At 43.8% G+C, this 24,612-nt stretch overlaps 2 protein-coding genes across 2 annotated transcripts in view; one reads left to right on the top strand and one right to left on the bottom strand.

Moving 5' to 3' along the window:
• The window catches only part of LRRC75B (leucine rich repeat containing 75B), a 186,882-nt gene that overhangs the window by 22,554 nt on the left and 139,716 nt on the right, over positions 1-24,612 (top strand). The window lies entirely within an intron of this gene.
• RGL4 (ral guanine nucleotide dissociation stimulator-like 4) overlaps positions 20,088-24,612 on the bottom strand; it is a 16,903-nt gene continuing 12,378 nt past the window's right edge. The window contains exons 7-11 of the mRNA XM_011989174.1: positions 22,881-22,955; positions 22,012-22,086; positions 21,396-21,419; positions 20,924-21,045; positions 20,088-20,418 (exon numbers count right to left, since the gene is read on the bottom strand). Of these exons, the coding sequence (XP_011844564.1) occupies positions 20,379-20,418; positions 20,924-21,045; positions 21,396-21,419; positions 22,012-22,086; positions 22,881-22,955 (336 nt within the window). The 3' untranslated portion in view covers positions 20,088-20,378. The remainder of the gene's footprint in view (positions 20,419-20,923; positions 21,046-21,395; positions 21,420-22,011; positions 22,087-22,880; positions 22,956-24,612) is intronic.

Here is a 24,612-nt window from a genome sequence, read left to right on the forward strand (position 1 = left end):
TTTTTGAGACAGAGTCTCCCTCTGTCGCTAGGCTAGAGTACAGTGGCGTGATCTCAGCTCACTGCCACCTCTGCCTCCCAGGTTCAAGCAATTATCTGGCCTCAGCCTGTTGAGTAGCCGGGATTACAGGCATGCACAACCATGCCCAGCTGATTTTTGTATTTTTACTAGAGACAGGGTTTCACTGTGTTGGCCAGGCTGGCCTCGAACTCCTGACCTTGTGAGCCACCATGCCTGGTCTAGAATGCCTAGGATACTTTCTCTTTGGGTTCATTTGTTCTCTCCTGTGCAGAGGCTTTAATGTTGTACTTAGTCTCTCTTGTTTATATTTGCATTTGTTGGCAGTGATTTCAGTATCCCGTCCAGAAAAAGAGATTGTTAGGCCATTTTATTGTCTACAAGTATTTATCCCCTCATTTTTCCTTCTCTTTTTCTTTTTTCTTTTTGCAACCTGTGTGCACAGGGTCAAGTTTCCCCCAAATATATGCTTATCCCATGTTTTCTCCTTGGAGTGTTTTGCTTTCAGGATTGAATTTAACGTTTTATTTTTCATAGATTTTTGTGTTATTGGGCAACATAGGGGTGCTAGTTCAATCTCGTGCACATGACTACCCAGTTTTCTCAACTGTTGTGCCTTTGGTGTGCTTTTGAAAAATGTCTGCCCTAAATATAATTTTGGGTTGATTACTTGGCTCCCTCATTTTGTCCATTCGGTTGTCTTTCTATGTTTATGCCAGTCAGTGATTGCTTGGATGACTGTAGGTTTTGTTTTATCTATCATCCATGTATCTACCTATCTGTCTGCAATATATCCTAATCCTTTTTTTTGTTTGTTTGTTTGAGACAGGTTATCGCTCTGTCACCCAGGCTGGAGTTCAGCACTGCAATCTTGGCTTATTGCAGCCTTGACCTCTGGGGCTGAAGTCTTCCCTCATCAACTTCCCTAGTAGCTGGGACTATAGGTGCGCACCACCATGCCCCACTAATTTTTTTGTACTTTTTGTAGAGGTAGATTTTGCCATATTGCCCATACTTCTCTCGAGCTCCCGGGCTCAAGTGATCTGCCTGCCTCAGCCTTCCAAAGTGCCATGATTACAGGCAGGAGCCACTGTGGCTGGGGCAACCCTGTTTTAAAATATATATATAATCGACTTATTTTGATTAAATTGCAGGTTAGTTACATGTGAACATTTGATGACATGGAGGCTTGTGGCCTCTGACCCCGTCACCCAGGCAGTGAACAAAGTGCCAATGAGGTGGTTCTTCCGCCTGCACCCCCTTTCTGCCTCGTTTTTTCATCTGATAGTCCCCAGTGTCTATTGTTTCCATCTTTATGTTTGAATGTATTCACTGTTTAGCTCCCACTCATAAGTGAGAACATGGAGTATTTGGTTTTCTGTTCTTGCGTTGGTTTGCTGAACATAATAATCCCCATGTCTATCCATGCTGCTTAGGACATGATTGTGTGTTCTTTTTATGGCTGCGTAGTATTTTATGGTGTGTATGCACCACATTAAAAAAAAAATGTCAAATCCGCTGTTGCTGGTCACCTAGGATGCTTCCACGTCTTTGTTCTTGTGAACGGCACGGCAATGAATGCAGAAGAACATGTGTCTTTTTGAAGAAGGATTTATTGTTTTTTGGGTAGATACCAAGTGTAGTGGAATTGCTGGGTTTGATGGTAGTTCTGTTTTAAGTTTTTTGAGAATCTCTAAACTGGTTTCTACGGTGTGAACTAGTTTTCACGTTGACCAAGAGTGTAGCAGCGTTCCCTTTCCTTTGCTGCCTCCCAGCATGTTGTTTTGACTTTGGAAAAATGCCCATTCTGACCAGCGTGAGATGGTATCTCATTGTGTTTGGGAGTTGCATTTCACTGATGATTAGTGACATTGTGTATTTTTTCATGTCGGTTGGTCACTTGAACATCATCTTCTTTTTTTAAAAAAATTTATTTTTATTTTTTTATTTTATGAGACAGTGTTTCGCTTTGTTGCCCAGACTAGAATGCAGTGGCGTGATCTTGGCTCACTGCAACCTCCACCTCCCGGGTTCAAGTGATTCTCCTGCCTCAGCCTCCCAAGTACCTGGGATTACAGGCGTGTGCCAAGACGCACAGCTAATTTTTATATATTTAGTAGAGATGGGGTTTTACCATGTTGGCCAGGCTGGTCTCGAACTCTTGGCCTCAAGCTATGTGGCTGCCTCAGCCTCCAAAAGTGCTGAGATTGCAGGTGTGAGCCACCATGCTGAGCCTGTTTCCTTAAATTTCTTTACAAAAATTTACCCTATGGTAAAAGTGTACTACCAGAGAGTAGAATGAGACACTTTGGTCCGTGCGTACATTGTGTAATGATGAAATCAGGGTGTTTAACATCTCTCTTGCCTCACAGAGTTATTATTCCTTTGAGGTGAAGACATTCGGAATCCTCTTTTCTAATTTTCTTGAAAACTACACTCTAATAATGTTAAACCTAGTGACTCTGCTGCTGTGGAATAGAACTACAGGTTTCATTCCTTTCATGGAATATGTAACTTTGTACCCATTTCCAATCCCTGACTGTGCCCCACCTTTGAACCCTAAACTGTGGTAAAACAGTTATGCTTACTAGTTCTAAGAGATAAAGTTTTTTAGGTTGCTCCTGGGTGAGTCGATGTGGTTTGTCTTTTACTGCATAGTTATTTCTTCTCTTTTATTTTACTTATTTATTTATTTATTTAGAGATAGTGTCTGGCTCTAGTTGCTCAAGCTGGAGTTCAGTGGTGCGATCTTGGCTCACTGCATCCATGACCTCCTGTGGCTCAGGTGATTCTCCCACCTCAGCTTATCCAGTAGCTAGGACTTTTGAGACATGTCTCTTCAGGTGCATTGTCCAGCTTTGGCTGGGTTACTTGGTTTTGCATGTTTCACTTCTTAGTAGCATTAGTTTCTCGTGCATACCATGTAACAATCTCTTTCAGATAAATGATTCCTCATCATGCCCTCCCTATATGAAGAATGCCTTCTCATTGTTGATTGGTTCATTGCTTCCTTTACCATGCCGTAGTTCTTAAGTTTTCTTTTTCACATGTTGAGTTTTCCTTTTGTTAGCAACGATTTTGGGTCAGGCCAGAAAGAAAATTACAATTTTGATGCATTTCATTGATTTTGAGTGTATTTTCCATATATTTCCTAACTACTTTTTGTTTTTGCAACTTATGAGCATAGATTAAGTTGCCCTGAACTTCCACTCACTCTGTGTTTTCCTGTAGAAGTTTTATGCTTTTGGGTCTTGTGTTTAGGTTTTCATTTATTTCGAGTTGGTATTTGTGTATTGTGTAACATAAGGGTCCTATTTCGTCCTTTTTCATGTGAATATCCAGTATTTTCAGATTCATTAATTGAACAGACATCCCACTCCTCATTGCGTCTTCCAGGCATTCTTTTGAAAAACGTGTTGACTCCATACAGGCACACGTTTAGGTTCTGTTATGTCCGCATGGTTTCACTGTTACGTCTTTACCATACTCTTTGGATGAGTACATCTTTTCCATGTAATTTGAAATTGAACAGTGTGAGGCCTCCAAACAAGGTTGTATTTCCTAGGATTGCTTTGCATGTTCAGAGTCTATGGTAGTTCCATGTGAATTTTTAGTTGTGCGTAGTTACATTTCATGACAAGTTTGGTTCATACTGCATGTCCAGAATTAGGGGTACAATGGGGACATTGCGGTACTAGTGTACCTTACATAAGGATAAAGGATAAACTTGAGGTTTCCATGTTTTGTGAGTTTCCAGTTTTTTCAAAATCATTTACAGAATGGACTAGCTGTTTCCCAGTTTATTTGTCTGGGATTCTTTTTTTTTTTTTTTTTTTTTTTGAGATGGAGTTTTGCTCTTTTGCCCAGGCTAGAGTGAAGTGGAAGTGGTGTGATCTCAGCTCACTGCAACCTCCATCCCCAGGATCCAAGCAATTCTCCCGCCTTAGCCCCCGAGTAGCTGGGATTATAGGCACATACCACCATGCTGGCTCATTTTTGTATTTTTATTTTATTAGAGACAGGGCTTCACCATGTTGGCCAGACTCGTCTCAAACTCCTGACCTCAAGTGGTCAGCCTGCTGTGGCTTCCCAGAATGTTGGGATTACAGGCGTGAGCCACCATGCCCAGCCTATTGACTGTAAGTACATTCAGATTTGTCTGTTGGCTGCCTGATATTGTCCAGTGGCATATGTTTCTTATTTTTATGCCAGTTCCTTGCTGCCTCAGTAAGTATAGCTTGTCGATGTCGTTTGACATTGGGGAGCATGAGGCATTCAAGTGAGTTTCTATTTCTGGGAAGTGCTTTGGATTTTCCGGGTCTTCCATGGTTCTCTGTGAATTTTGCCATTGTTCATTTACAGTTTTAAAATTGGGTTTGTCATACATGTCCAAAATTAGGGGGTACAGTGGGATTTTGTTTACTTGCATACTTTGAGGAATGATGAAGTCAGGGTGTTTTGCATGTCTATACCGATGTCTAGTTTTTATTTATTTGTGGTGTGAACCTTCAGTGTTCCTCTCCTTTCTAGCTCTATTGAAAGAGATCCTACCATATTGTTACTTGTAGTCACCCTCCTGTGGAGTAGATCACCAGCATTAATTCCTCCCCTGGAAGTGCAACTTGGTACCTATTACCAATGCCAGCCCATGCCCTCCCCTCCCCACAGCATCTGATAACCACTATTGTACTTTCACTTTCCATTAGATAATTCTTGTTTAGTCTCCTCATGGGTGAGATGATGCAGTGTTTGTGTTTCCCTGCCTGGCTGATTCCACTAAATATAATGTCTTCCAGGTTTATCCATGTTACCACAAAGGATGTTATGTCATCAGTGTTTGTTGATGGGGCGTATTTTGTTGTGTCTGTATGCTGAAGTTCCTTCATCCCTTCATCAGTTGATGGACAGGTAGGTTGATTGCTTATCTTGGCTATTGTGTGTAATGCTTCGGTCAACCTGGGAAGGCAGCTATGGCTTCCTTCCATGCAGTGATTTCACTGTCCCTAAGTATATACCCACTGCTGGAATTGCCAGATGAAATGGTAGTTTTCTTTTTGATTGTTTGGGAAGCTCCAAGAGGTTTTCGTAGTGCCTATAGTAACAGTGATTTCTCCCAATAGTGCATGAGAGTATCTTTGTATGCACCTCCCTCTGGGGAATTTGTTTGAAATAATTGGTTTCTTTTTTTCAATTTAGAGTGAGTCTGTACCTGACTGTGATTTTCAGTTACAGTTTAGAGATGACTAGTAATGTTGAGAACCACCTTTTTTATGTGTTAGTGAATTGCACATTGTCTTTTCAGTGATTTCTGTTCAGGTTTGTTGTCCAGTTTTGGCTGGATTCCTTGGTTTTGTTTTGTTCCTCAGTGGCGTGTTAGTTTCTTCTGAATATCAGATAATCCCTTTCAGATACTTGATTCCTTGTAATGTCCTTTCTATCTGAAGAATGCCTTCTGAGTGTTGGTTGGTGCATTGTTTTCTTTACTGTGCAGTATTTCTTCAGGTTTTTTTTTTTTTTACTGGTTGATTATTATTTTAGTTCACAGTAATTATTCTTGTAAGATATAGTCAATAATAAAAACAAGAATTTTTGACTTCTGTTATTGGAAGTGTTTTCCTTCTGTTGTTTTTCTCACTATTTAACATTGATTTAGGTTTTTTGAAACTTAAGCTCACTCTGTTTTCCTGTAGGCATTTGATGCTTTGGGGTCACGTGTTTAGGTTTTAATTTGTGAGCCACAGCACCCAACCTCATTGCATCTTGTAGGCGTTCTTTTGAGAAAAATGTGTTGACTGCATACAGGCATACGTTTAGGTACTGTTATGTCCAGAGGTGCATGGTTTCTTTTTATGCCACTGCCGTAGTCTTTGGATAAGTAGAGTTTTTACCTGTAATTTGAAGATGAAGAGTGTGAGGCCTCCAAACTAGTTTGTATTTCCTAGGATTGCTTTGCATAATCAGGGTCTTTGGTGGTTCCATGTGAATTTTTAGCTGTGTATAGTTAACGTTTTGTAAAACGTGTGGTTCATACCACATGTCCAGAATTAGCAGTGAATGGGACATTTTGATACTTGTATATCTTGCATAAGGATAGAATCAAGAAGTTTCTTGTGCCTGTGACCATGTATAGGTCTTATATCTTTGAGGTGTGAACATCGGCATCTCCTCCTTGGTAGCTATTTTGAGAAAGACACAACCATATTGTTACACACAGTCTCCCTGCTGTGGAGTAGAATACCAGAATGTATTCTTCTCCTTTAACTCTCTGCATACCTATTGCCAATCCTTGCCTGTGTCCTCTCCTCTACCCAGCCTGTGGTGACCACTACTGTATTTCCACCTTCAGTGAGTAAAATTTTTCAGCTCCCACATGAGTGAGAACATGCAGGGTTGATCCTTCTCTTTTCTCTGCCTTTCTGATTTGATTGAACATATCTTGCAGGTGCAGCCGTGTTGCGGGAAAGAGAAAATGCCCTGAATTTTGATGGCTGAAAAGTATTCCATTGTGCCTGTGTCCTGAAGATTCTTCATCCCTTCATCTGTGGATGGACAGGTAGGTTGATTCCATCTTTTGGCTATTGTCAGTAGTGTGTCAAGAAAGAAGAGAAGGAAGCTTTGTCTCCAGCATATGAATTTCATTTGCTTTCCATGGATACCCGTGGGTGGGATGATGACATTACATGTTAGGCGCATGTTTAATTTGTTCAGGGACCTTCCAGTGTTTTTCCTAGATCACATCCTAATTAAAGTTCCACCCAGTAGTGTGTAAGATTATCCCTTTCTTTGCCTTCTCACCAGCCTTTGCCTTATTTCAAACACAGTCTTTCTTTTTGGCAATATTCATATCAGTTGGATTGAGATGGTGCCTGAGTGTGGTTTTCATTTACATGTTTGAAATGAGTTGATCTCAAACAGTGATGTTGAGAAACCCATTCTTTTACCTGTTTTTTTGTTTTTGTTTTGTGGAGACAGTTTCTCTCTTGTTGCCCAAGCTGAAGTGCAATGGCGCCATCTCAGCTCACTGCAACCTCCATCTCCTGTGTTCAAGTGATTCTCCCTCCTCAGCCTCCTGAGTAGCTGGGAGTAGAGGTGTGTGCCCCCATACCCGGGTAATTTTTGTATTTTTAGTAGAGATGGGGTTTCACTACGTTGGCCAGGCTAGTCTCGAATCCCTGACTTCAGGTGATCTGCCTTACTCAGCCTCTCAGTGTACTTGGAATCCAGGCGTGAGCCCCTGCACCCAGCTCTTGTACCTGTTAACTCATTTCATGTGTACTTATCCAAAGTGACTACGCAGGTTTCCTGCGGAGTTTTTGCTGTGTTACTCAGGTTCCTTGCCCAATTTTCATTGGTTGTGTGTGTTTTCATTGATAGTAGTGTTAGTTTCTGGTAAATGTTCAATACAAACCTCCCTCTGATATGTAATTACTTACCAGTTTCTTCCAGTGTGTACTATGCCTGCTGTTTCACTTGTTTTTTTTTTCTTTCTATTCCAGTGAAGAAGCTCTTCATTTTTGGTCTGTTACATGTTTCTTTTGTTGGCAGTGGTTTTGTGTTTACTCAAGAGAAATACTAATTTCTGTTTCTTTCGCTTGGCAGTGAGTATATTTTTTTGATTTTCTTAATCTTCCTTTCTCTTAGCCACCCGTGATGATAGGTTCAGGTTTCGCTAAGCTAATGCTCACCTTCAGTTTTCTCAAAGAAATTTTAAGCTTGCAGGTCTTGTGTTTGTTTGTGGAAGTGATTTTGCATGGATTTCTGTGTGTCATGGAAAACAAGGTTTTATTTAATTCTTTTGTGTGTGGATTTCCCATTTCCTCAAAGCCATTGACAGAATGAACTAGTCATTTCCCATTTTATTCGGGGTTCTTTTTAGAAATCTGTTGACTCTAAGTACATGTATTTTTGTTGCTTGGATGCCTAATACTGTCCAATGGCGTATGTTTCTCTTTTTATGCCAGTTCCTTGAGCTTGAATAAGTATAGCTCTTCAGTGTAATTTGACATCGAGGAGGGTGAAGCCTTCAAATGAGTTCCTATTTCTGGGAATTGCTTTTGGATTTTCAGGGTCTTCCATGGTTCTATGAATTTTAGCATTGTTCATTTATAGTTTTAAAATTAAGTTTGTAATACATGTCCAAAATTAGGGAGTACAGCAGGTTATTTTCCTACATGTATATCCTTGAGGAATGATGAGAGCTGCATGTTTTGCATGTCTATTCCCATGTCTAGTTTTCATTTGTTTGTAGTGTGAACCTTCAGTGTTCTGCTCCTTTCTAGCTCTATTGAAAAACAGGCTACCATATTGTTACTTGTAGTCACCCCCCTGTGGAGTAGATCACCAGCATTGGTTCCTGCCCTGGAAGTGCAACTTGGTACCCATTACCATTGCCAGCCCATGCCCTCTCCTCCCCACAGCCTCTGATAACCACCACTGTACCTTCATTTCACTTAGATAATTCTTTTTTAGCTTCCTCTTGGGTGAGATGATGCAGTGTTTGTCCTTCTCTGCATGGCTGATTCCATTGGATATAATGTCTTCCAGGTCCATCCGTGTTGCCGCAAATAATGTTATGTCATCAGTTTTTGTTCATGGGGCGCATTTCATTGTGTCTGTATGCCGATGCTACTTCATCTCTTCGTCAGTTGATGGATGCGTAGGTTGATTGCATATCTTGGCTATTGTGAGTAGTGCTTCCTTCAACCTGGGAAGGCAGCTATGGCTTCCATATAGTAATTTCACTGTCCCTAAGTATTTTATATTTTTAGTAGAGACACAGTTTCACCATGCATGCACATACACGCTGTTGGAATTGCTAGATGAAACGGTAGCTAGCTTTGTGATTGTTTGGGAAGCTCCGAGAGGTTTTGTAGTGCCTATGGTAACAGTGATTTCTCCCAACAGTGTATAAGAGTATCTGTGTATGCAGCTCCCGCTGGGGTATTTGTTTGAAATAATTGGTTTCTTTTTTTTGTCTGAATTAGAGCGAGTTTGTATCTGAGTGTGATTTTCATTTACAGTTTAGAGATGATTAGCAATGTTGAGAACCATCTTTCTTTTTTTTTTTTTTAACCTGTTAGTGAATTGCATATTGTCTCTTCAGTAACGTCTGTTCAGGTTTGTTGCCCAGTTTTGGCTGGGTTACTTGGTTTTGGGTGTTTTGTTTCTCAGTAGGGTGTTAGTTTCTTCCAAATGTCAGATAACAACTGCTTTTAGATGCAGGATTTATTGTATTGTCCTTTCTGTTTGAAGAATGTCTTCTGAGTGTTGGTTGGTGCGTTGTTTTCTTTACTGTGCAGAATTTCTTCAGGTTTTTTGTGTCTTTATTTCTTGATTATTATTTTAGTTAGTGGTAATTTTTTATTTTTATTTTTCCTTTTTTGGGGGGGAGTTTTGCTCTGTTACCCAGGCTGGAGTGGGGTGGCACAGTCTTGGCTCACTGCAACCTCCACCTTCCGGGTTCAAGCGATTCTTTGTCTCAGCTTCCTGAGTAGCTGGGACTACAGATGTGCGCCACCACTCCTGGCTAATTTTTGTATTTTTGATGGAGACACAGTTTCACTATGCTCCTGACCTCAAGTGATCTACCCACCTTGGCCTCCCAAGATGCTGGAATTACAGGTGTGAGCCACAGTCCCCAGTCAGCAGTGATTATTTTTGTAAGGTAAGGTCAATAACAAAAAACTAGAATTTTTGACTTCTATTATTGGAAGTGGTTTTTTTTCTGTTTTTATTTTTTCCTATTGTTTTCTTTTACAACCTGCCAGGTTAGATTCAGGTTTTCCAAAACTTAAGCTCACTCTGTGTTTTCCTGTAGCAGTTTTATGCTTTTGGGTTTTGTGTTTAGGGTTTAATGTATTTTGAGTTTATATTTGTGCATTCTCCCAGTCTTTAGGATGCCTTTTTTTGTTTCATTGTTTTCTTTTCCGTGTAGAAGTTGCAAAGTGTCCCGAGTCTCATATGGCTATAGTTGCATATGTTAGCAGTGATTTTTGTGTTCAACACCCTACTTATACAAAACACACACAAACACGCACACACACAGCCAAGCCTTGCATTCTGTGGGTGTAGTTTCCCTACCATTTTTTTTTTTTTTTTTTTTTAGTAGAGACAGAGTTTCACCATGTTAGCCAGGATGGTCTCGATCTCCTGTCCTCGTGATCCGCCTGCTTTGGCCTCCCAAAGTGCTGGGATTACAGGCATGAGCCACTGCTCCCAGCCTTTTTTTTTTCTGAGATGAAGTTGTGCTCTTGTCTCTCAGGCTGGAGTGCAATGGCACGATCTCGGCTCACTGCAACCTCTGCCTCCTGGGTTCAAGCGATTCTTCTGCCTCAGCTTCCCAAGTATCTGGGATTCTAGGCGGCTGCTACCATGCCTGGCTAATTTTTGTACTTTTAGTAGAGACGGGGTTTCACCATATTGGCCAGGCTGGTCTCAAACTCCTGACCTCAGGTGATCCGCCTTGCCTTGGCCTCCCAAAGTACTGGGATTACAGGCCTGAGCCACCTCGCCCGGCCACTTTTTTTTTTTTTTTAATGTTATGAGGCTTTTTTACCTTTTGCAGCATGTGTGCAAAGACACAGGTTTCCTAAAATATATGCCCACTCTATGTTTTCTTATAGGACTTTTACAGTTTCAAGATTGAGTTTAGGTCTTTAATTCATTTTGTGTTGATTTAGTGTATTGTGAAATGTAGGGGTCCTATTTCAGTGTTTTGCCTGTAGATAAAATCATTGATTGAACCAGACTCTCCCTTTGCCACTGTGTCTGTTTGGGGTTTTGAAAAATGTGTTCCCTACATGTCATGTTGGGTTGAGTATCTGGCTATCTCATTCTGTCCCTTAGGTCCTCGTTCTGTGTTTGTGACAGTCGTGGATTGTTTGGATAACTGCAGATGCTATTTTCACTTATTATTTTCTTTGCTTCTAACCTTGGATTTTTCTTTTTCTTTTCTTTTTTTTTTTTTTTTTTGAGACAGAGTCTTGCTCTGTGGCCCAGGCTGGAGTGCAGTGGTGCGATCTTGGCTCACTGCAACCTGTGCCTCCCGGGTTCAAGCGATTCTCTTGCCTCAGCCTCCTAAGTAGCTGGGACTACAGGCACCCGCCACCACGCCAGGCTAGTTTTTGTATTTTTAGTAGAGGTAAGGTTTCACCATATTGGCCAGGGTGCTTGTGAACTCTTGACCTTGTGATCTGCCCATCTTGGCCTCCCAAAGTGCTGGGATTAGAGGCATGAGCCACAGTGCCCTAACCTTGGATTTCTCTTTTAATGCTTTCTGCTCTCATTATTATAGTTTAAAGCATACATAATCAAGTTAGTTACATCTGTTGATTGCATGACGCTGAGTCTTGGGGTGCCAGCAACCCCATAACATAGGCAGTGAGCAGAGGGTCCACAGGGTGGGTCTTCAGCACACGCTCCCCCTCCCTAGTTTTTTTTTATTGGCCTGGTGGTCATTCCAGGTGTCTGTTGTTCTCTTCTTTATATTTAAGTCCATTCAAAGTTTAGCTCCCACTTACAAGTGAGAACATGTGGCATTTGGTTTTCTATTTGGGCCTTAGTTCACTTATGACAGTGGCCTGCAGTTTCCATCTTCTGGGCTCAGGTGATCTTCCCACCTCAGCCTCTAGATTAGATAGGACTACAGGTGCCCGCCACCACATCCAGCTAATTTTTTTATTATTGTAGAGATGGGATTTCATCATTTTGCTCAGGCTGGTCTCGAATTCTGGACTCAAGCCATCCACCTGCCTTGGCCTCCCAAAGTGCTAGAATTACAGGTGTGAGCCACTGTGCCAGCATCTCATCTACTATTGATGGCTAGGTTGATTCCATGTCTTTGACATTGTGAATAACACTGCCATGAACATACGAGTGCCTGTGTCTTTCAGATAGACGGATTGATTTTCCTTTGGGTAGATGCACAGGAGTGGGCTTACTGGGTGAGAGTGTAGTTCTGTCTTCAGCTCTTTGAGAAATCCCCGATCTACTTTCAACGGTGTCTGTGCTAGTGTTTATCCCCTGCAAAAGTGTACCAGCGTTTCCTTTCCTTGACTGCCTCACCAGCGTGTGTTCTTTGCCTGCGTGGTCCTCACCTTTGTGACCTGCGTGGGATGGCATCTCGTCATGCTTTTGATTGGCAGCTCTCTGGTAATGAGTGAGTTTTAGTATGTTTTCCTATTTGTTGGTTGCTTATTGACTTTTGAGGAGTGTGTGTTCACATCCCTGGCCCGTTTATTAATGGGATATTCTTTTTCTGTTTATTCCTCTGGTTGACTTGTTGAAGGGCCTTGTAGATTCTGCATGTTAGACGTTGGTCAGAGGCACAGTTTGGGAACGTGTTCTCCCATTCTGTACGCCGTCTGTTTACTCTGTTGTAGTCTCTCTTGCTGTGCAGCAGCTCTTTCAGGTGTTAAGTCTGACTTGTCAATTTTTGTTTTTGTTGCCGTTGCTTTTCAGGACTTAGCCATCTAAATGCTTTGCCAAAGCCTATGTGGAAAAGGATATTTTACAAGTTTTCTTATAAGATTTTAATAGTTTGAGTTTTTACATTTAAATCTTTCATTCATCTTGAGTTCCTCTTTGTGTCTGGTGTGAGATAGGGGCCCAGTGTTATTCTTCTGCACATGTCTAGCTGCTTATTTCAGCACCATTGATTGAATAGGGTGTCCTTCTCCTTTTGCTTACATGTGTGGATTCTATGTTGGATCAGATAGTTTTCAGTGTGTGGTTTTACTTCGTGGTCCTCTCTTGCGTTCTACTGCTCTGTGTGGAAGTGGGTCCCTGGCTTTTCCCTGAAATTTGAAATCGGGGAGTAATGTATCCGACATAGCCTGGATGTCTCAGGATTGCTGAGGATGAAACTCGGGGCACTTCATGGTCCCACATAAATATTAGCAGCGCGTATTTCTATTTCTTTCAACACATGTGTTGTATAGTAAAGGAACAATACAATGAGAGGATAGAGTGGGGCGTTTTGGTCCATGCATACATTGTGGAATGATGAAATCAGGGTACTTAGTGTTTCTGTTACCTTTTCCCATTGTTTATTCCTTTATGGTGAGAACCTTCAATATTCTCCTGTCAAGCTGCTTTGAAAGTGATGTGCCGATACTGTTAACCCTGGTCACCCTGCACTGGAATAAAACAACAGAGTTTTCCTCCTCTCATTTATGTGTAACTTTATACCCTTTTACAATCCCTGCTCATTACCCCTCTTTTCTCCCAATCCCTGGAAACCAATATTGTGCTCGCCAGGTCTTTGAGATAGAGTTTCTCAGATTTTGCATGTGTGAGATGACTCAAGGTTTGTTTCTCTCCCCCTCACTCATTTAATTTACCCTCATGTTCTCCAGGTGCAACCGTGTGGTTCTCCATGATATGATTTCATTGTGCTTTTCTGTGCGAAGAGTATCCCGGTGTGTACATGTGGAGCAGCTTCTTTCTCTCTTTGTCTGTGGATAAGCAGGTAGGTTGATGCTTACACTGGCTCTTGGGAACAGTGCTGGAATCCACATGGGTGGGTAGATCTATCTTTGGTGTCCTGATTTCAATGGCTTTGAGTGTATTTCCAGTAGTAGAATTGCTGGTTGAAATGGTAGTTGGAGTCTTCTAAGGTTTGGAGGAACCTCCAAGTGGTTTCTGTAGTGTGTGTACTACTTTACTTTCTCACGAACTGTGGAGAAGAGTGTCTCTTTCTCTCTCTCTCTGGAAACACACACCAGCATTTGCCTTTCTTTCAATGTTCTTTTGTCTTTTTTTTGTTACAAAAAATAAGATGGTGTCTAAGTGTGGTTTTGATTTACATTTTGCTTGTGGTTAGCGTTGTTTGCCAAGTTATTGTGAACTTGTTTCAATGTGACACGTAAGACTGGGCAAAGGACCTGAAGACCTGAGATGGATGCACAGGTAAAATATTCTGAATCAACTTACTGATCCTCATGAGAAGTCAATCAAAACCACACTCAGATGTCATCTCATTCTGGTGACAATGAATGTTACCAAAATGAGATAGTAATTTCATTGCGGTAGAGTATGTGTGTATAACCAGTGGGTACAAGGGACATTTTGATCTATGTAAACGTAGCATCATAATGAAGTCGCAATGTCTGGCATCTCTGTGAGCTCCAGACTTATGATTTCTCTGTGGAGAGAATATTCACAACTGACCTTTGTAGCTGTTTTGAAAATTTTGGTTTTCTGTTCTTGCCTTTTGCTCATAATGGCCTACAGCTCTGTCCAGGTTTCTGGTAAGGGCATGGATTTGTTTTTTATGGCTGTGTAGTGTTCCGTGGTGTGTATGTACCACATTTCCTTTCTCTGATCCACTGCTGATTGGCACCAAGGCTGATTCCGTGTCTTTACCATTGTGAGTAGTACTGCCGTGAACACGTGAGTGCATGCGTGTTTTGGATGGAAGGATTTTCCTTCGGGTAGATCCTCAGGAGTGGGGTTGCAGCGTTGGGTGGTAGTTCTCTTTTAGGTTCTTTGAGAAATGTCCACACTGCTCTCCAGGGGGTCTGAACTAGTTTGCATTTCCCCCAACAGTAGACCTACATTTCTTTGCTCATCTCCCCCACCAGCCTCTGTTGTTGTGGACTGTGTGTCATAATTGCCATTCTGACCAGTGTGAGATGGTATCTCAGTATGTTTCTGATTTGCATTTCTCTGATGATCAGTGAGATCGAGCATGTTTTTATTCTAATTGGTTACTGGTACACCTCCTTTTAGTGTGTGTTCATGTCCCTTGCCTATTTATGAGTTTTTTTTTTTTCCTGATTTTATTTGTTTAAGCTCTTTACGGTAAATCCTGGATATTAGACGTTTTTCAGATGCGTAGTTGGGGAGTATGTTCCCTCATTCTATAGGCTGTGTGCTGACTCTGTGGTTGTTTCTTGTACAGCAGCTCTTTTGAGCATTAGGTCCCACTGATCAGGAATTGCTTTTGTTGCCGTTGCTTTTGGGGGCTTGACATATAAATGCTTTGCCAAAGCCTCCGTCAAGAAGGGTATTTGCTAGATTCTCGTGCAGGATTTTTTCATTTCAGGTCTTGCATTTTTATGTGTTCATGTATTTATTTAGAGACCACGTCTCACTCTGTCATACAGGCTGGAATGCAATGGAGCGATCTCGGCTCACTGCCCCCTTCCGGGTTCAAGTGATTCTTCTGCCTCAGTCTTCTGAGTAGCTGGGCGTACAGGTACGCACCACCATGCCCGGCTAACTTTTTTTTTTTTTATTAGAGACGGGGTTTCACCATGTCAGCCAAGCTGGTCTTGAACTCCCGACTTCAAGTCATCTGCCCGTTTTGACTCCCAAGTGCTTGGATTCCAGGCATGAACTGCCGCGCCCAGCCCAGGGTTTTGCATTTCAATCTTTGATTCATTTTGAGTTGCTTTCTGTACATGGTGAGACATAGGGGCCCAGGCCCAGTGTTATTTCTTCTACATCTAGCTAGCCACTTATCCCAGCACCACTTACTGATAGGGAGTCCTTTCTCTTATTTTTGTTGATTTTTTTCAAGTGTCAGATGGTTTCAGGTGTGTAGGTTTATATCTAGGTCTTCTAATCTGTTCCACTGTTCTGTGGAACTGGGTCCCCAGCTTTTCAGTGAAAATGCCAAGCTACTACATTGTCTATGGGTGTTTCCTTGTTTTAATGTATTTTAAATACCTTTAGCAGCCTACGTGCATGGATTTCTTTTCTAAAATACATGTGCACCCTATGTTTTCTTGTAGGAGTTTTGTGGTTTCAGAGTTGAGTTTTAGGTCTTTAATGTATTTTGCATTGATTGTTGTGTTGCATGACATAAGGGTCCTATTTCAGTGGTTTGTATGTGAATATTCAGTTTGCTCAAAATCATCTATTGAACAGGTTCTCTTTTGCCCATTGCGTCTTTTTGGTGTCCTTTTGAAAAATGTGTTCACTATATGTAAATTGGGGTTGAGTATTTGGTTTACTCATTCTGTCCACTTTCTTAGTTTATGCCAATAAAATATTGTTTGCATAATTATAAAAGTTTGTATTTTTCATTCATGTTTTTAGCTTCTAAGTTTGTATTTTTTTAACATAATTTCTATGTTTATTATAGACTAAAGCATACAAAGGCAGATTAGTTACTGCCTTTGGTATATTGCATGACACTGAGACTTGGGGTCCAAGCAACCTGATTATGCAGGCAGTGGATGTACCCACCAGGTAGGTCTTTAGCCCATACCTCGTCCCTTCTTCCTTTTTCGTCTGATAAGTCATCAGTGTCTGTTGTTCTCACTTTTACGGTAGGGTGTATTCAATGTTAGCTCCACCTTAGAAGTGAGAACATGTGGCATTTGGTGTTCTGTGTTTTCCTTATTTCTCATTAGATAATGGCCTCCAGCTCCTTTCATGTTGCTGCCAAGGACATGATTTCCTCGTTTTTTTTTTTTTTTACGGCTGCCTAGTGTTTTGTGGTATGTATGTACCACATTTTCCTTTTCAGATCCCCTGTTGATGGGTACCTAGGCTGATTTCACGTGTTTGCCGTTGTAAATAGTGCCGTCATGACCGTTTGTGTGCTTGTGTGTTTTGGACAGAAGGATTTATTTTCCTTGTGTATACCCCAGTAGTGGGATTGCTGAGTCAGATGGTAATTCTGGTTTAAGTTCTTTGAGCAATCTCCGAAGTGCTTTCCATGGTGTCTGAACTACTTTTCATTTTCACCAAAAGTGGACCAGTGCCCCCTTTCTCTGCTGTCTTGCCAGTGTCCTTTTTTGTTTTTAACTTTGTAATCGCCATTCTGACCAGCATGAGATGATATCCATTGTGCTTTTGATTTATATTTCTCTGACAATTAGGTTGAGCATGTTTTCACTTTTGTTGGTTGCTTGTACTTCATCTTTCGAGAAGTGTGTGTTTATATCCATTGCCTATTTATTAATTGAATATTTGGGGAGTTTTGCTAATTGATTTGTGTAAGGTCTTTAACGTAGATTCTGGATATTAGACCTTGGTCAGGTGCATAGTTTGGGAACATTTTCTCTCATCCTGTATGTCGTCTGTCTACTCTGTGGGTAATTTCTTGTGTTGCGTGGTGACTCTTTAGTGTATTAGGTCCCACATGTCGATTATTGCTGTTGTTGCAGTGTCATGTGGGATCTTAGGCATATAAATGCTTTGTCAAAGCTAATGTCGAGAAGGGTATTTCCTAGGGTCTCTTGTAGGATTTTTGTACTTTGAGGTCTTCCATTTATATCTTTCATCTGAGTGAACTTTGGTACATGGTGAGAAGTAGAGGCCTAGTGTTACTTACTCTTCTGCATATGGCTCACCATTTATCCCCAAGACTGTTGAAAAGAGAGTTCTTTCCCCATTGCTTATCATTGTGTATTTCATCCAGCATCAGGTGGTATGAGGTGTGTGAGTTTACTTCAGGTTCTCTGTTCTCTTCCACTCATCCATGTGGAAGCAGGTCCCTAGAGTTTGAGTGAAATTTCACATCAGGGAGTGTGATGCATCCAATGTAGTTTGGATTTCTCAGAATTTCTTTGAAAATGCCCTGCATGAACTTCAGCTCACATGAACTTCAGCATTGTTTCTTTCTATGTACTTAAAAACAATTTGTCCTGTAGTAAAAGTATACGATTAAAGAGCAGAGTGGGACATTTTGATCCACGCATATATACCTTGTGTAATGAGGAAAGCAAGGCATTGACTGTCTCTATTACCTTGTGTAGTTATTATTTATTAGTTCTCTGCGGTTGCAATGTTCAGAATCCTTCTTTTCAAACTTTTTTGGAAAATATGGTAGGATACGGTTAACTCTAGACATCCTACTGTGGAATAGAACAGCTGAATTTATTCCTGTCATCTGAGTGTAACATTGTATCCATTTCCCAGTTCCTGCCCGGACTCCCCAACTCCCAGCCTCTCTTCACCACTGTGGAACTTTCTGTATCTAGGAGATAAGGTCGTTTAGAGAGAAAGTTGATCTCATTCTCACATGCATGAAATCATGCCGCGTTTGTCTTTCTCTTCCTGGCTTATTTCATTGAAAGTCATGTCCTCCAGGTTTCTGTACGTTGCTGCAGATGACATGGTTTCATGAATTTCTCTGGCCGAAGAGGATGCCATTGTATACTGCAGTTTCTTTATCCCTTTATCTGTGCATGAACAGGTAGGTTGATTGGATACCTTCGCTATTGTGCATAGTGCTTCAGTCACCGTAAGAAGGCTGATATCTCTTCAACATAACAGATTCCATGTGCTTTCTGTGTATAACCAGTGGTGGTATTGGTAGGTGAATGGGTAGTTGTAAAATGTTTAAGGCACCTTCAACTGTTCCGCTTCGTGTGTATAGTAATGTACATTCTCACCAATAGTGTATAAAATCTCTTTTTCTGCATTTCTACATTGGCCACTGCCTGTGAATGTATGGGTTTTTTGTTGTTTTTGGTAAGTTTCATTCTAATTAGAGTGAGAGGTATCTGAGTGTGGTTTGCACTTAGACATGTGTGTGAGGATTAGTGAAGTTGAGCAACTTCTCTGTGACCTGTCAGTCAATTTCGTGGTTACTTTTCAGATGTGCCTGTTCAGGTTCTTTGCCCAGTTTTAGCTTGGGTATTAGGTTTTGTTCATTTTCCGAGTTAGAGTAGTGTTAGTTTCTCATACATGTTAGATTGCAACCCCTTTCACAGATATGATTCTGCTGAACTTTCTTTCAATCTGTAGGATGCCTTCTTTTTTTTTTAAAATTATTATTATACTTTATGTTCTAGGGTACATGTGCACAATGTGCAGGTTTGTTACATATGTATACATGTGCCATATTGATGTGCTGCACCCATTAACTCATCATTTACATTAGGTATATCTTCTAATGCTATCCCTCCCCCCTCCCCCGAACCCACCACAGGCCCCAGTGTGCGATGTTTCCCTTCCTGTGTCCAAGTGTTCTCATTGTTCGATTCCCACCTATGAGTGAGAACATGTGGTGTTTGGTTTTCTGTTCTTGCGATAGTTTGCTGCGAATGATGGTTTCCACCTGCATCCATGTCCCTACAAAGGACATGAACTCATCAGGATGCCTTCTTTAATGGTTCGTTGTTTCTCTTTCCCATGCGGAAGCTCTAAGATGATGTGTAGTCCCATGTGTTTGTGTTCACGTTTGTTAGCAGTGATTTTTGTGTCCCATCCAAAAAGAACAAAGAATAAGAAAGAAAAGGTATTGCCAAATCAATTGCATGGTCTAAGGATTTCTTGCCATAGATAATTTTTGCTTTTGTTTTCTTTCTTTTTTGCAAACTGCACGCATAGATAGAAGTTTTGCTGAAATACACACTCCCACTTTTCTTATAGGAGCTTTGCGGCTCCAGGACTGGATGTAGGTGTTTATTTTGTGTTGATTTGGGGGCATTACATGTTTCAGACCCTGAAATGTTGACTTCTTTGGCTTGTTTTTGTCTGATATACCACAATGGGGCTTGTGTTCTTGTGTTCAAATTAAGCTGTGGGACATCCTTTAGATATTGGGTTCAAACAATTCTCTCCTTCCTTGATACTCACTTAGGGGAGAGGTGTCAGAAAGTCTGGGAAGATCCACAGTGGAAAAAGTTTATCTGTATTTCATAGAGACTGATGGCCAGCTCCCTTCTGCCCAGGACTTGTGGAGAAGGCCAGCCATACCACTTGCTTAAATACCTCCCATCTCCAGCCCTTCAGTAAATATTTAAGTGATTCATTCAATATTTACAACTTAAAAAAGTAGAGTAACCCAGTGGAACTTGAATTTAACTAGAATTTAAGTTTGAGAGTAGCTGGTCAGTAAAACAAGTGTGGTAGATTGGGTGACACACTATGGTTTTTAAGGGTTTTTTTTGTTTGTTTGTTTTGTTTTTTGTTTTCCTTAAACAAAGTTAACAATAATTAATTTGAATAAAGAAGGAAAAGATTAAATGGTTGGCGTGTGTAATGCGAATGCTGTTCCATGACTTGTTCAGCCATAGCCTCAATTTGACATGCTAGACTATGAATCCTAAAGACTGGCATACGGTTACTGCGCTGGAGTTACTGTTCTCATTCAACAACTATAGAACATTCTGAATAGTGTTTTAAAATTTTATTTTATGAAAGTTAAAAAAAACCTCTTACTTATACACTAAAGAAAATAAAGATAAAATGGTCTCCCGCCTGCCTGGCAAAAGTCCCATGGCCTGACCCTGGCCAGCAGGAGCAGCTGGTTTTGAAGAGCAGGGGCCAGATGCAGCTGTGCTGCCAGCCACCTAGATGTGGTTCCCTGGTGTCACGGTCTGGGTGAAGGATGGTGCAGAGCCGGTGTTCTGGCCAGCATCCCAGTGCGGCCCCAGCCACTGCAGGATGTTTCCAGCCTACTGGGATTCGGGCTCCAGCTGGCAGGACAGCTTGTAGCTGCAGGACAGTGAGGCAGCTGTGAGGCCACCATGAGCCACACATCAGGTCCCCTCTCAGTGCCTGCCCAGCTGGAATCCTGGGTCCCTAGCGGTACCCATGCAACAGGGCTTGATGCTGGCCGTGGAGTCATGGCCACAGGCTCTCTGCTGCTATCCACAGAGAGCCTCCTCTAGGCCAGGTGGGGTGGCTGACACCTGTACTGTCAGTACTTTGGGAGGCTGAGGTGGGTGGATTGCTTGAGGCCAGGAGTTTGAGACCAGCCTGGACATCATCATGAATCCCCACCTGTACCAGAACAACAACAGGAGAACAACCGGACATGGTGGTGGATAGCAGTAGTCCCAGCTGCTTGGAGGCTGAGGAAGGGCTTGAGCCCAGGAGGCAGACATTGCAGTGAACAGAGATGGTGACACTGCAGCGCAGCCTGGGCGACAGAGCCAGACCATGTTTAAAAATAATGGAGAGCCTTCTCCCACCCTCTGCCGATCTCCCAGGCCCTCACCTCTCCTTGTCACTGAGCTGCTCCATTCTTGAGAAACAAGTGACAAATTTCTCCAGAGGCCGAAGTTTGTAATTCATGGCAGCCACTTGGAGCAGCTGCATTTCCTGCAGAACTCGGACCTCCTAGAGACAGAGGGCAGGATGCTGACAGGGCCTGGGTGGAAGATGCTGAGGGGGTCTTTGGCAGGCAGGGAGAAGGGGCTGGTCCCTGGGGCCGTTCTCTGAAGGGGCCCCATGCAGCCCCCAGCCTGTTCTCAGAGTTGGATGTAAACAGCCCGTCCTGCAGGAATTGGTCTTTCATTCCAGTGCCTTTCCCACTTTCTCCACTGGGATAGGTCTCCTCCTCCTGTGTGTGTCAAACCCTCCCAGTAAACCTAAGATATAGAGGATGGAGCCAGGGAGTGTCCTGTCCAGGGTGGACTGTGACGTCCACATCCCCACCCTCAACCAATGTGAGTGCCCCAGCTGCTCACCTTTCTCCTCTTGTTGCTGTTGCCCTGGAAGGCAGACAGAGTCCATCAGAAAGGTCCCTGGTCCTCAACCAGCCCCACCCCATCCCTTCCCATGCTGCACTACTGCCAGGGCCACCAGGGTCAGGGGATGTGCACGTGACAGGACTTGGATCCGCGTCAGGCTCCGGGCTCTAGAGCAGGGTGCAAGGGAGCTGAGGCTCAGGGACACTCTGCCCCAACCCTCTCTGATGACAGACAGAGAAACTGAGGTCTCTCATAGAAAGAAAGCACTCAGTGACCCTGGAACTGCCTGCCCTTGGAAAGGCTCAATTTCACCCTCCTATTATGGGACTACCCCACGAAGAGGCTGAGTCCAGTTCAGCCCACACCTCAGCAGCTTTGCAGTCAGACAGCTCTGCAGCTTCACCACTCAGGAACAGGGACTGGTGGCTGCCATGGAGCCTCCATCATTCCGAGGTGATGAGATGGGCCTGACACCCCCACCCACAGGAGCCGCTGTGAGGCTCTCAGGAGAGGAGGTTTTCCAAGGGCTGAGATCTAAGTGCTCCGTCCAGGCCCCTCTCCTCCCAAGCCTCAGGATCCTGGTTCCCAACCAGCCTGCCCCAGACTGACTCACATCCAGATCGTCCGGGATGGCCGAATCCAACCTGTGTAACTCAGTCAGAAAATCCCCCAGGAAGGGGACCACGCCCTGTGCCATGGAGGGGTGGGGAGGTGGGAAGGATAGTGGTGATGAGTATTGGTCCTCAGGTGCCTGCCCAAGGTCTTATCCCGTGAAATCCCATCAGCCCGTGTCTCCCAGAATCCTCCTCCCCAGGTCTCCCGGTTAGAGCAGCCAAAGACCCTCAGCTGCCTTTCCCAATTCTCTGCCTCCTCTATCCCAGCTGACCTCCAAGTCTAGCAAGCACTCCTAGTTTTCTCTGTGGTGGGATTTTTTTTATTTTTATTTTTTATTTTATTTTTTGAGACGGAGTCTCGCTCTGTCCCCCAGGCTGGAGTGCAGTGGCCCGATCTCGGCTCACTGCAAGCTCCGCCTCCTGGGTTCAAGCCATTCTCCTGCCTCTGCCTCCCGAGTAGCTGGGACTACAGGCGCCCGCCACCGCGCCCGGCTAATTTTTTGTATTTTTAGTAGAGACAGCTTTCACCGTGGTCTCGATCTCCTGAACTTGTCATCTGCCCGCCTTGGCCTCCCAAAGTGCTGGGATTACAGGCGTGAGCCACCGCGCCCGGCCTATGGTGGGATTTTAACAACTCACAAGGGCCTGTGGTCCCAGCCTTGCCCTTCCCCACAAACACTCTTGGGTCCAGTTTTCCCAGAGTCTTGCTCTGGTCTCTCAAATGGAGGTTTTCCAGGCCCAGTGGCCACAAGAGGACAGGGCTGGGGAGGAAGCCCCTGCTGCCTTGATATGGAGGCCTCCAGCTGGTGGGGAAAGCAACCCTGTCCTCTGATCCCCTGCAGTCCCTCCATGCCACAGGCTCACTCACCTTATTCTGCCTCCGCAGCCTCATCTGGGCTCTCTGGGGGTTCCTCTCCTGCGTGGCCACCTTAAAGATCCCCGCCTGCCAGATGTCAGTGATGGAGAGAGTGAGGCTCTCCTCCCTTCCCCCAGTTACACCCCAGCCACCCCGCACTTGGATCCCCAGGGACTGGCGTGAGTCACCTGGCACAGTGCTGATAGGACTGGCCCAGCCCCACACTCCCTGTGTGTGTCACCCAATCATGCAGCCAGGCCTCCCTGTGACTGTTTCCTCTTCTGTAAAGAGCCATGAAAACCACAGCTACCTCACAGGGCCTCCTGAGTGCTCAGTTACCTGTAGCTGTTGCCATTGTTCTCCCCCTCATCCCTCTGAGGAAGAACCAGGCACGAGCACCCTCAAATTGCTTTCTTTCCTCCAACCTCATTTCCACCCTGTGAGGCCCGCACTACAGGCTGAGCATCCCTTTATTTTCCAGATGAGGAAACAGAGGCCCTGAGTGGGCAGTGACTCCCCAGGGCCCCAAAAGAGAGGGTACCTCCATCCCCTCTTGGAGTCTCTGTCTCAGCTGCCTTCACCCCATATCCCAGCACCACCACCCATCAGGGTCGTGTTCTCTGGAGTCTCTGAGTGTCTAGGTCTCCAGCCAGGCACAGTCGTGATGGGAAAGGGACAGGGAGGTTTAGGAGACCTGGTTAAGTGGCACCTGCCTATCTGAGCCCCACTGGAGTCTCTGCCACACAAACTGGGTTTGAGCCATGCGAAAGGTTTTGCCTCGCCAATGATCCCCCAGGGGAGTTCCGTGCACAGAACTCTCTCTTCCTCCACTCAGGAAGTGGCCTCCTGAGCTGCCATCTCTGACTGACATGGCAGGGTTTTCCAGAATCCTGGGTGGGGTGACATGTTGCCTTCTCATTTGCATGGAAGATTCTGAGATCTGGTCAGGGAGTATCGCCAAGGTATGCATGAATTCCCCAGATACTTGTCATGAGCATGTGTCACTGCTAACTGGTGAGAATCCTGTGACATGACCATTTTTGGGTGTCTACAAAGGGCAGAGCAGGGAGTCGCAGCAAACACGTACATCTGTCCCGAGTATGCCCATTGGTACTCAAAGCTGGGCGGTCCACTGGACTCCCTGGCACATGAGCTTCCTCTGTTGTCATTCCCTCTTTCCCCCAGTGCGGATAGAGGCCCCTGCCCATGGAGGTGCGCTGCAGACAGAAGCAGCAGCAGAGGCCTGGCTTCCTGAGGAATTGCTGGTCAGTTTGAGAAAGGAAGAAAGTCCCACCTACCATGACCACCCCTCAGTGTGGAGGAAGCTCCATGCCAGCAGCATGGACCAGCATGGGAGCCAGAGCCCTGCTAATGCTGCAGCTCATCACCCCCGCTCAGAAGCCCAGCAGCCCAGCAGCCATTGCCACATCCCATTTCGAGGGCCTCCTGTCCCTGTGCCCCCATGTGCCCATGGACCCTCACACCTCTCTTTCTGTTGGCCCAAGGTAGGCATAGAGGGTATTTTTGAAGTCCACTTTTAGTATGTAAGTCAAAACAAAATAACCACTGCACACTGGGTCCAATGCCCTTCCAAACTCACTCTTTCCTCTGACCCTTAAACACTTGTCCCGCATCTCCCAGACTCCACTGTACCTTGATCAGCAGGTCCCTCTTCACTGCAGTGTCTTTTTTGCAGAGTTCTTTTAGATATTTTGAGCTTTTGCTATGGACAGAGGAAAGAAAG

Source organism: Mandrillus leucophaeus, unplaced genomic scaffold, assembly GCF_000951045.1.
Source record: "Mandrillus leucophaeus isolate KB7577 unplaced genomic scaffold, Mleu.le_1.0 Scaffold349, whole genome shotgun sequence".
Lineage (NCBI taxonomy): Eukaryota > Metazoa > Chordata > Mammalia > Primates > Cercopithecidae > Mandrillus > Mandrillus leucophaeus.